The 12,035-nt window shown below is 43.5% G+C and overlaps 1 protein-coding gene across 3 annotated transcripts in view; it reads left to right on the forward strand.

The window, feature by feature from the left end:
• The window catches only part of TTBK1 (tau tubulin kinase 1), a 109,060-nt gene that overhangs the window by 67,015 nt on the left and 30,010 nt on the right, over positions 1–12,035 (forward strand). For all 3 annotated transcript variants that reach the window (XM_048299205.1, XM_048299204.1, XM_048299206.1), the window contains 3 exons: positions 225–444; positions 3,853–4,028; positions 4,680–5,238. In XM_048299205.1, coding sequence (XP_048155162.1) covers positions 225–444; positions 3,853–4,028; positions 4,680–5,238 — 955 coding nt within the window. The remainder of the gene's footprint in view (positions 1–224; positions 445–3,852; positions 4,029–4,679; positions 5,239–12,035) is intronic.

The raw sequence follows: 12,035 nt of genomic DNA on the forward strand, positions 1-12,035 counted from the left end.
GGTCCCAAGATGCTTTCACTGATCCATCCCACTGTCATTGTAACTTTTGTTACATGGAATCCTCCTGTTCTGATTCAGGATGTCGTATCTGGGATAAAGCTGGAATGCCTGTTTTTCAACTTGCTAATACCCCAAAAGCTGCTAAGGAATTCCTGTGGGGCAGTGTGATAGCCTTCCTTCTTTATATACTGATAATTTTACCTTTCTTCTTGTCTCTTCCACAGGGTGGTTAATGTCACTCCAGTACCTGGGGACCTGCTCCGTGAGAACACTGAGGATGTCCTACAGGGTGAACATTTGAGTGATCAAGAGAATGCTCCTCCCATCCTGTCAGGTCGGCCAGTGGAAGGTCTTGGTCAGGCTCCAAACACGGCTTTCAATGAGGGTGAAGTTTGGGAAGAGACAGATGTGAATCGCAACAAACTCAGGATCAGCATCAGCAAAGTAAACAACATTTCCTTGTCTCCTGTGACTGTTGGATGTAGGGCAATGGTTTCATAGGCTGCTAGAAGGGATTCAGATCCACTGATGTACCATCCTATGTAGTAAGCCCAAAAAACACTGAAGAATTTTCCTGTGGAAAGGGGAAATTACAAACAATTTTTTCACAGAGTAAAGGCCATTGGGATTAATTTAGATCTTTATGCAAGTGACGTTTTGGGGGCCAGTAATGCTAAAGTGAATCTTTTTTACAATCTAGGATTTTGATACTTCAAACAAGGAAATTCTAGTCCTTGCATAGCTGATACAGTATCAGAAATGTCCCAGGCTTGGAAATTAATAAACCAAAATTTTCTTGTATTCCAGCTTCTAGGGTAAATAAGTGTAATCAGAGATGTCTTTATAAGACATATATTTCTGTACCTTGAGTCATCACTCATTTTTTTCTTCCTTTTTTTTGACTTTCCTTTCTAAGGATAGGACAATCTATGATAAGCATCTAACAATGGTTTCACCCCTGTGAAGAGTGAGAGAAACCATTACTTAATATTGTCATATTTCTGCATTCCAAGATCATATTAAACTTTTTTAGCTTACATAAAATGTATACTTCAGTTGATTTTCCTCATAATCTCTGAGGTGTTTCTCAGTCCTTTCTTGTAAATGTTACCTCATTTCTTGGAGGCGTCCCCAGTGAAGGTTAATTCCATAATAAATGTCAAGTATAAGAATCTGTCAGTTAGTTTATTAATCAGGTTAATTTACATTTTGCAAGTAAATTAGTGGTAGGTCATCACATACATACAGAATCTGTTAGCAGAGAAACATTTGTCAGACTTAAAATGTTGTCAGGGCATATCAGATTGATGTCACAAACCTGTCTTTAATGGTCATTTGTAGATTGGCATGTTAAATCTGTCAGTCTTCTGGGGCAGAATCCTCTTCAGTCTCTACTGGTACAAAGTTAGTCCTTATTTCAGCAATAGAGGTATCTTCACTAGCCTTATTAGTCTCATTAGTCTTATTAGAAAACATTATGCATGGACAAGAAATAATCTAATCTAATTTACTTAAAATTCTCCAATGCAAATAATTCAGATCAATGTGTTATCGCTATGGAGCATTAGTAGGGACATTACCCAACGCTGAGAAATTATGAACCAAGTTCAAATTACTTCTTCATCTCTCACTGGTAACTCTGCATTCCCAGAAGTTTTCATTTGAAGGTATATGAAATAAGAAAAGCCTGATAGAGAAGGACAGTTCTGTTCACACAGCATACATTAAAAAAAAGAGTATTACAGAAAAATCCTAGTAACTTCAGTGTGTTGTTCTTTGTATTTCTACCACCAGGTGCCTTGATGCTCTTCAGTCAGACTTTGCACAGGAAAGTCCTTTGTGCGTGCTAGTTGTGTGTCATGTCTTAGGTAACTCATTCACAAGTCCTGTCATAACAGCAGCTAAAGGCAGGAGAGGTTTCTAGAAGCTCCACAGGACAGCCAGGTGACTCTCCTGCCAGGCACTGTGCTATTTGTTGTCAGGTTGCTGCCAAAGGAGCTTAGGCAGTTATTCAGCATGGCAGCACTTCAGCTCTGACAGGTTCTGTAGCTACACAGCAGGCTGTGCAGCAAAGCCCAGGGCAGCAAGCTCTCCAAAGCTGAAGTCCTTTCTCTCCCTGAGGCTTGTTATCTTTAGTTTGTCTCTTGCCTGTCCTTTTGCTTTGCTAGACTTATTATCTTTAGTCTGACTGTTCTCTGAGAGAGGATCGGTTTTTATTTAAGTAACAGTCACCACGTGGAGAAAAAAAGGATGCTTCAGATTTGATACCTGAGGGCACATCTTTACCTCTGCTTGTAATCTGAGGCATCTGTTGTGTCTTTCAGAACCACAAGGGCACTGGTGTGTTTAAACACCCTTCTGCTATCCACAGCATCACATCTTTCATCTTCTGGTCTCGTAGCACTAGAATTAACTGGCTCTCCCTGTCTTTTTCTTTGTATTTAGGGGATGAGTGGATCTTGTCATGTTCTTTCTCTCTAATAACTCTCTAAGATGATCCTTACTTCTCTATGTACACAATTCAGACCTCCTTCTGTCCCACTTCTCCCATTTCTCTGTTAAGGACAGGGCTTGCTGTCACTGTTCTCCCTCACCATCCCCCAGTTCTCTGCTCTTGAATCTTACCAAGTTGATGCTACCCAACAGTTACATCAGCACTTTGCTCCATTCACAAACACTTTTGACCTTCCCGTATCACTGACCTTCTCCTGGCCATGACTGGATTACAGATTAAATCATTATCATCTGTTCTGCTTTTCCTCTAATGCTTGAAAGTTCTCCTCCACTCTCCCTAGCTGCAAAGCTCTTTAGTTATGCATTCCATCTCCGGCTTGGGTGGTTTAGGTCTGCTAATTTATGGGCACTGACTGACTTGCCATGTCTACATTGCATGCACAAAGGCAACTGTCTGCATCTGCAGCATTTTACTGAGATGCTGCTTGTGTTCTGACCGTCTGTCATTAATAGAGGACAAGGGAATGTGGGGCATGCAGCAGGGAAGGGTGAGCGCTCTCCATACACATCCCCACACAGAGGCAGTGTGTTGCAGCTGATGCTGCATGGCTGGCAACACCGCAGTGTTGAATGCAAATCTTGTGCTGCTGCTGTAGCCCTTGGACCATTCTACTTCTGTGCATTTGCCCCTCTCTTCCAAGGAGAATCAGCACTGTGGAAGGCAGAGGACAGCTGTGTTGGTCATCTACTTTTGCTCCTTTGTCTGCTGCTAAATTTAAAAAAATCAAATTTAATAAGGCCATGTAAAGAGGAAATATGTACAGATAGAGTGTCCATGAGCATGTTCAGCTCCCTGCATGTCTGTGGAAAGTTCTTACAGATGTTGTGGTTGACTGGATGTCATGGAAGACTTTGTTTAAAGGACCAAGTCTTAAACAAACAAACAAAAACACAAACAAACCAAACCACTCTGGTTATTAGGAGATGCCTTAGTCGTATCAGATGCAGAAGTTTGTACGTTGCAATGTAATGCATGGACTCTGCTAAATGAATGTTGGCAAACAAGGCTCTTAGACATCTTGGATAGGCAGTAAGGGTTTGTGTACACACTAGGTTAACCAGTGAGAACTCCTTTGGATCAATGCTCAGGGTAATTGAAATGCATAGGCCACCTCGTAAAGATGTTTAACTATTTGAATTGATTTTAAATCCATACCTTATTTTAATACCAGCTGATTTCCAGGGCAGAGGGACCCTGCATCCCTTCAGACATTGCTTGTGTAGATTGTGAAAATGCAGCTGAAAGTGTATCCTAGGAGAAAATCCAGGGCAACAGTGAAGGATGGAAATCAATGTCTTTGGCCAAACTTTGAAGTTCTTTGTGTTTACCCCCTCCAGACTCAGTGCATGGTGGAAGAGGAGCAGAGAAACGGGGTGTGTCCCAGTTCCCCTGTCCGAGTGCCTCCGGAGTCCCCGACCGCACAAGTGCGCTCCCTCCGCTACCGCCGCGTCAACAGCCCCGAGTCAGAACGGCTTTCCACAGCTGATGGAAAAGCAGATCCACATGAAAGAAGGTTTGTTCACCCTCTGTAGCCTCCTGCTGCTTTTAGCAGAGTCATGAGGATTGACAATTGAGACCAACCTAATCAGTAGATGAGGAGCCAATGCTCACAACTTTATCTACATTGACCTTTGGTTCACCTCCTCCTCTACTTCCCCTTTTCATCGTCAAAAATTTTGATGTCTCACACATGGAGGTCTTTCCCCAGAAGAGTCTGCAAGGCTTTTGGATGATCCTTGTTGAAAACACATTGCAGTTGTCCTAAAATCTGGGCAGCAGACGCTCTGGCTTTTGCAGCAAGCTGCTGGCCTCTGAGATAGGCAGAGAAGCAAAGCAAGCAGCAGATGCAGGCTAAATGAGAAACGCTGATCAGAACATGGTTTGGGGGTTTTTTTCACAACCCAGTAGAGCCTAACAAAGGGGAAAGGTGTTGCTGGGGGAAAATGGCTATCATCCTGTCTACAAAGGAAAGAGATGCTGAATTGGCTATCATGAAGCACTTCTTCATGCCATTGTAGGTTCTAAAGAAGTATTTTTGTTTAAGCCTGTCTTTCTGAAGTGTACCAAGAAATGAGTGAGAAGGACTATACAGGCTTTCTCTTATGATCCCTGTCTTTAACCACAAACCTGATGTGTTTCTAATGGCTTCTTGTTGTGTCTCTAGGTCTCGAATGGATATCCCTGGCTCTCCATCACGGCTCGTGTGCTCCTCGCAGCCAGCCCAGATGCTGTCCATCGATACTGGCCAGGCTGACCGGCAGGCGAGCGGCAGGATGGACGTGTCCGCGTCCGTGGAACACGAAGCCCTCAGCAACGCTTTCCGCTCAGTGCCGCTCGCAGAGGAGGAGGACTTTGACAGCAAGGAGTGGGTTATCATTGATAAGGAGACAGAGCTGAAGGACTTCCACCCCGGTGCTGAGCCAAGCACCTCTGGAACCACGGATGAGGAGCCTGAGGAACTAAGGCCTATTGAAGATGGGGAAGAGAGAAGGCGCCTGGGGGCAGATGCTGCAGTCAGGCCGAAGACTCATGATGGGCGAAGTCGGGGTATGCTGCCTGTGACTGAGGAGGACAGTTCCCATAGACATGAAGGACCTTCTCAAACGGTGTCTGATAGTAGACATGAACAGCAGACAGGAAGTCCAGCCCATTCCCCCTTACATTCAGCACCAGCTCTCCGACAAAGGAGACGAGAATCTGAACCTACTGGTCCTCAGAGACAGGTAAGATCCCTGTACCTTGTTGCCTAGCATAGCATCATCTTAGGAAACCTCAGCTGTGCTGGAGAAGTCTTTGATTCCAAGCATGGATGCTCTTGTAAAACTCTTCTGACAGTGCTGGCAAGTATTGTGAACACTTTAGAAGTGTTCCCAATAGCCAGTGACGTCCTTCTAAGGACACACTGTTACGAAGAGCTTTCAGCCATTTTGGTACAGGGACAAGAGGAGAGCACAGCTGTGATTCTGGGTATCTCTAGTCACTCCTCTTATGCTCTCCCACAGAATTTTGTTAATAACTGCTTAGTTGTATGGAGGTGTTGTTAGCAAATCTTCTCCACATAGCTTCTCAGCAGCAACAGCAGTGTATGGCAAGAGAATGCCATCTTATCACACATCAGCACTGCACAGGCCCACAGCAATGCAAATCATAAAATAACTCCCTGAAATTAATCTTTCTTCTAAATACCTAATAAAAAGCTCAGAGTAGCCAGCACATACATCTCATCAACCTTACTTCAATGAGAGGCATTGCTGTTACCATGTATTTACTCACAGAAATGTTCTTTACCTATCATGTTTTTTCCATATAGTTGTAGAAGGCTTTTTTCCTTTCAGTTTTGCTTTTTTCCTGTCGTCCTCTGATGCTACAAAGCAGTTCAGTTCTTACTGGGAGGTGATTTATTAGATTTATTAGCCTGGAAAAATATGATACACCAGGCTCAGAGTTCCTGTCATATCTAATCTTCATTTCTCAGAAGAAGCCTGTCCCAGAGTGTTCAGTGCAAGAGAAAATCAAATTGTTCCCCTAAGAGTTTTTTGTATTTATATGTTGATGAAGATCTCTCATGCGCATGGGATCCATAAGTACAGCAAAGAGCAGGCAAGTTTTGGGTCGTGTACACAGTGATACCCTCCTATGACAGACATTTGTGCAGTCTGCTTGTTCCTGTCTGGAAGATGGTAATTCTGTTTCCGCTTCCCTCTTGAGCTTATTCTCCAAGGAAGTGTTCACAGGACTGGAGCACATTAAAAGAACATCCTTCTGTTCAGGTCTTGCCCAGATTCTTCTCTTCTCTGGATCCCTGAGAGAGGTACAAGAAGAAAACCATGAATGAGACAAGAATCTATGTAAAAGGAATCAAAGCAAATCTTTGCAAATCACCAGGCAAGGTGTTCCTTGCTAAGTTGTATGAGGTTGCAGCATTTACAGGAAGGATAGAAATGCTGACAGCAGGCACGAGTGGGACTGTCCTGCTGAGCATGGAACAGAGGCAGCACATGCTTCTCTTAGAGACTGCATTCCAGTTGCAAGGTTCCGAGGTGGAGGTGTTTGCTGTATAAAGCCAATTTGTTGAACGCCCCAGATACCTAGAAATTGCATAAGGCAAGATTGGCAGAGTTGGAAGGGTCTATGTCTGAATTTTGTGTGTCTGTACACTTTTGGGGTTGGTCAGTGCAAGATCTGCAAGATGCAATGAACATGGTAAGAGCCAGCTGATAAGAACCAGCTGTAAACAACAGCAGGGACACTTCACTGACATATTTAGTGAGGCTAAAGAAGGCTGGAAAGGCCTTTTTGGCCAGAGTACATGCACTGCTGAGTGAAATGACTGGGGGAGTTGGATAGCACAAAGACTTGCTATCACTGCACAGTGATACTTAAAAAGCAGGCAAAAAAGATAAATGAATGGGATTGGGGGTGATTATTACTAATATTTTAGGCAGCCTTTGTTCTCCAGCAAACTGCATTTTTTTTGTTCCTGTGTTCTAAAATGCCCTCTATTAACTCCATGGCCTACCTTTGTACGTACAGAGCAACACTGGACTTCTTTGGCTGACTGGGATTTAGTTGTTCTTTCTTTGATGTCTGGATCCTTCAGTTGCCACTGCAGCTGCGCAGTGATACTCATATTTTTCCATTTTCTGTCACAAAACCAGCTATTAACTCTCAAAGGGACTTGGTGCCTAAAGGAAAGTAGAAACCTGTTTTCCTTAGGTACAGCAAATATGGAGGGACAGATGGCTGGGACACTAATAAGAAGTTGACCAAGGACTTAACTAGTGAAAATACTGAAGGCCTCATTAGCAATGGCAGATGTTTCCTGTAGCTCATGCTTGTGCTTCTCTGGGTTTGATTAAAACTGTGATTAAGTTGTGTATGTGTGTGTGTGTGTGTGTGTGTAGGTGAGTAAATCTTCCTTATCTTTAAATATGAACTGAGCCTATAAGATAGGTAAAAATTTCACTAAATGCTGAACTACCATGACTGAAGTCATAGGCTTTGTTGTACCCATTTGTGACCTCATTCTGGTGTCCCAAAAACTGGTGATCATCCCTTGGTGTCAGTAGAGTACTCACTGAAAGCAAGTGAGGATCCCTGCTCTAATGCTTCCTTCTGTTTCTCCAATCTCTGGCTCCAGTCTATGAGCCATCACTTGTAACTGGCAGAAAGACAGTGAATTCTGGATTGTCGTAGAATCCCAGCACGGCTGAGGTTGGAAGAGACCTCTAGAGATCATCTAGTTCTACCCTCTTCTCCAAGATGGATCACCTAGAGCAGGTTGCTCAGGACAGTGTCCAATCAAAATATCTCTGAGGATGGAGACTCCACAACCACTCTGGGCAACCTGTTCCAGTGTTCAGTCACTGTTATGGTAAAAAACTTCTTATTGTGTTTAAATGGAATTTCTTGTATTTCAATTTCTGTCCATTTCTTCTTTTACTTTCACTGGACATCACTAAGAAGAGTCTGGATCCATCTTCCCATCAGGTATTTATAAATGTTGATAAGAATCCCCCTGAGCCTTCTCCAGACTAAACAGTCCCAGCTCTCTCAGCCTTTCCTCAAATGGAAGGTCTTCCAGTCCCTTCATCATTTTTGTGACCCTTTGCTGGACTATCTCCAGCGTGTCCCTGTGTCTCTTGCACTGGGCAGCCCACAACTGGAGCACAGCACTCCAGGTGTGGCTCACCAGTGCTGAGCAGAGGGGAAGGACCATCTCCCTCAGCCTGCTGGCTGCACTCCTGATGCATCCTGAGGAGCTGTTGGCCCTTTTTGCCACAAAGGCACCTTACTGGCTTGTGTTCAGCTTAGAGTCCACCAGGACCTCCGGGTACTTCTCTGTCAAACTGCCACCAAAACAGGTGGTCCCCAGCGTGTTCTGTTCCTCCCCACGTGCAGGACTTTACACTTCCCCTTATTGAACTTAGTGAAATTCCTTTTTTCCCATTTCACCAGCCTATCCAAGCACCTCTGAATGTTGGCACAACCCTCTGGTGTGTCAGCCACTCCTCCCAGTATTGTGTCATCTGTGAATCTGCTGAAGGTACACTCTGTCCCGTCATGCAGATCACTGATTAAGTTGTTAAATAGTAGTGGCTGCATTATCAGCCCCTTGATACACCATTAATGACTGGAATTTTTTTCTCCAAACATGATACTTTATGACCAGAAGCCCACCCAGTTTTCAGTCCAATTCACTATCTACTTATCTAGCCCATATTTCATTGTTTTGTCTATAAAGATGTTATGGGAAACAGTGTCAGAAACCTTGGTAAAGTGAAGATCAACAACCTCCCACCCAGGACTCTCAGCACAGGAAGCTCTTGGGTTCATCAGACATGATTTCCCCTTCATACATCACATGTTTGGAAATGGCTTCTTCCAGGAGGATTTGTTCCATGTCCTTTCCAGGCTGACCAGCCTTTTGTTCCCTGAGTTATCCTCATTTAGAACTCAGATGTTTCTTCAAATGTCAGTCTTTTAGAAGACAAATATTGTAGCTCAAATGTGAGAGATGGTGCTGTCCTCACTAAAACTCTCTGGGTGTAAGAGAGAGCACAGAATGATCAGATGCTGCTGTGAGGAAAGTCAAGTACAGAGGAGGCTCTGAATAGCCTGGGGGAGTTTCTGACCCAAATATTCTCACATATTAGGTATCTCCCAGTTTCAGATGACAAGAAAATGGCTGCAGTGGAGCACAGATCTCATGGGAAGACCTGGTATAAAGGGAGAACAGAAACTATGTCCTGTTCAAGCCATTCTCTATGTGCACCACTCAGCACATCTGTTTAACAGAGCTCTAAGGGTTTACTTTAATGTATGCATTTCAGGGATGTCCTAATAAGATTCAGCTTTTTTTTATGCACTACTGTGCAGATAAAGCTATAGAAATAGATAAAGAATGACTGGAATAAAAGATTGAACCTGCACTTCTGTTTACATATTAATCCTGACACAGGGTTGCTGTTACTGCTGGAAATAATTTAAATCCATTCCTTGCAATATAATTTTAAAATCTGTCAAGTTCTTAAGAACGCTGAATAAATTCCCTGATAATTGGCAGAGATGGCAACTTACTGCTGCCTTCTGCACTGACAAGAATTACAAGTGTTCATACATGTGTGAGTTTTAGAAATTATTTCTGACTATAGGTCTGTGCTCATAGGTATTTCTTGACTCTCAATCTCCCCTGCTGCTAGTGCAGTTGGCATTGTGCAAAATGTTTGGGGATTTGCCTGCCTGAAACATGCCTGTCCAAATGATGTCACATCTAAAAACCACAAGAGAAGTGAAGAATGAAAGTGGGAGATGATATTAACTCTGCTTTACCTATCCTTGAATATATTCTGCAGGGTTCAGAGAGCATTTTGCTTAGGCTGTCTCTTACAGTCTTATCTCCCAGAGCCAAGAGTTCATCTGCTAGAAAAGGTCCCAATGTGAAGAGGCACTAGTATATTTTTCCTCACCAATTCAGCTGTGTAGTTAGAATCACTCTTCAAAATCATCTTGCTCAATGCTATCTCCAGCCTCTTTTCTCTGACAGCCAGGAGAATGCCGTGAGTGGACTTGCTTTAAATTGTCCGTGTCTTGAGCCTGAGAGGGCAGCAGGGGAAAAGGTGCTTTGTGTCTTGGTTTCCTTTCCTTTCTACAGCATTGTCTGTGGGCTGCTCTGAGGGGACCTGAGGGACCATTTCTCATGGTGAGAAATGGGCATTGGCAGAGGAGGGGAAGACTCACTGCTCCTCACTCAGTTTAATTCCCATTGAGCTGCATTTGATGCCTGTTGTAGATGATGTGATCTTTGACTGTCAGCTCCTCTGTCTTCACTCCACATGAGAAGAGGAGCTTGTCAGCTGATGGAAAAGGATGAACATAGGGTTGGCCTCTTACACTCTTTGGATTCAGTGTCCCTGTCCATCTATGTGTTAGGAATAAAGGGTCCACAAAAGGGTGATAGTAGAAGTAATGTTCACATATGCTCTTTGTATATTTTTATATATATATAGATATAGATATATATCAGGTAATGGCAGTCAAAACCTTAAGTTCAGTAGACATTCCTAATTACATTTTAGATCTGTAAAATACATTGAGTTCTATCTACATCACATTCTCCTGGGACTTCACATACGAGGTGTCCTACTGATCCTGTCCAAACAGAGCAGAATAGGCCTGATGGTAGGTGGTCCAGCCTGATTGCTGCAAAGGGATGAAGGGGGGCAGCACCTTTAGCATTGACAGAATAATTTAAGCATTAGAGCATCAGTGAAAAAAGGTGGCACATCTGTAAGCTCAGCGTCATCCTGGAGGCAGCAATACCAAAGTGCACTTACTGATGGGGTGTTGTAATGGCTTCTTCATGGCCTGGGCAAGGTCCTTGGTCCTGTGCTGTAGAGGAGGTCTCTCTGGGTAGCTGGAGTGATCCTTTGAGATCTGAGAAGTCTTTACCATATTGGGATGATCTATACCTTGGAAATCATACAATATGCTGAACCCAAACATGGAGCAAAAATTAGGAATAAAGATTCCAGTAATGCTTAGCCGTGCAGCTTGGAAATAGCACACCCAAGGCTGAATTTCTACACTATCTATGCAAAGAAGAGATGGTTGTCTTTATGAGAAATTAGAGCTGCTGTCTAGATTTTATTTGTCTCTCTCAAGTACTCTGTATGACAGCATTACATTATTATTATCTGAGACTCTGATCTATGCAGTGACATGCAGTACATTTAGGACCGTGAATAATTGCTTTTCACATTTAATGCCAACCACGAACTGAGTAGCTCTCAGGCGCTTCTGAAGATAAGGTATCTGCCTCAAAGCACTGCAAAGATATTGAAGGTGACAGGAAAGAGATGACACTGGATGACATTCAGCTCTTTCTCTAGTGCAAGGGCAACATCTCCAGTAAGGTAAGGAGAGCCGTTTTGGCTTAAAAAAACCCCAATATCACCTTACCACATTTCACCTGCAGAGACTTCCTGAAAAGAAATGCAGCACAAGGAAAGGAATGCATTTGAAAGGAAAAAAGTGATTCCAGGAAAAAGGTTCGGTTCTGGAGATTGAGACTGCTGACCCTTGTGAAAGTGCTAGTTTCATAAAAGAAGTAGAAAGGGAAGGAAGGGCTTAGCACTTTCAGGGTGAAGGATCTGAAGTCATTCCTGTAATGCCTCTCTCTTCCATTCAGAGCATAAAGGGAAGGTAGGGACTGTGATCTCATCCCGACACAAACTGTCCTCAGTGTGTGTACTTCCTCCCTCTCCTGGCTATCCCAGGATTACAGAAGCAGAAAAGGGACCTAAGAGTGCATCTTCTCCTTATGTCCTCCCATGGCCCTGTGTTTTGAATTTCTCGCTGAAAGGAGAATTATACTCTGCCTGCCTTTCCAGCTGCTGTCTGTCCACTGCTTACCAAAACTGCAAGCGTTAATACTCCCCCTACAGGCACTCAATCAAAATGTATCAGGAGGCCAGCAGTGTAAGTGTGAGAAAAGTCTACTAACAGCCCCCAAACTTGC

This window comes from Corvus hawaiiensis, chromosome 3 (assembly GCF_020740725.1).
Source record: "Corvus hawaiiensis isolate bCorHaw1 chromosome 3, bCorHaw1.pri.cur, whole genome shotgun sequence".
Taxonomy (NCBI): domain Eukaryota; kingdom Metazoa; phylum Chordata; class Aves; order Passeriformes; family Corvidae; genus Corvus; species Corvus hawaiiensis.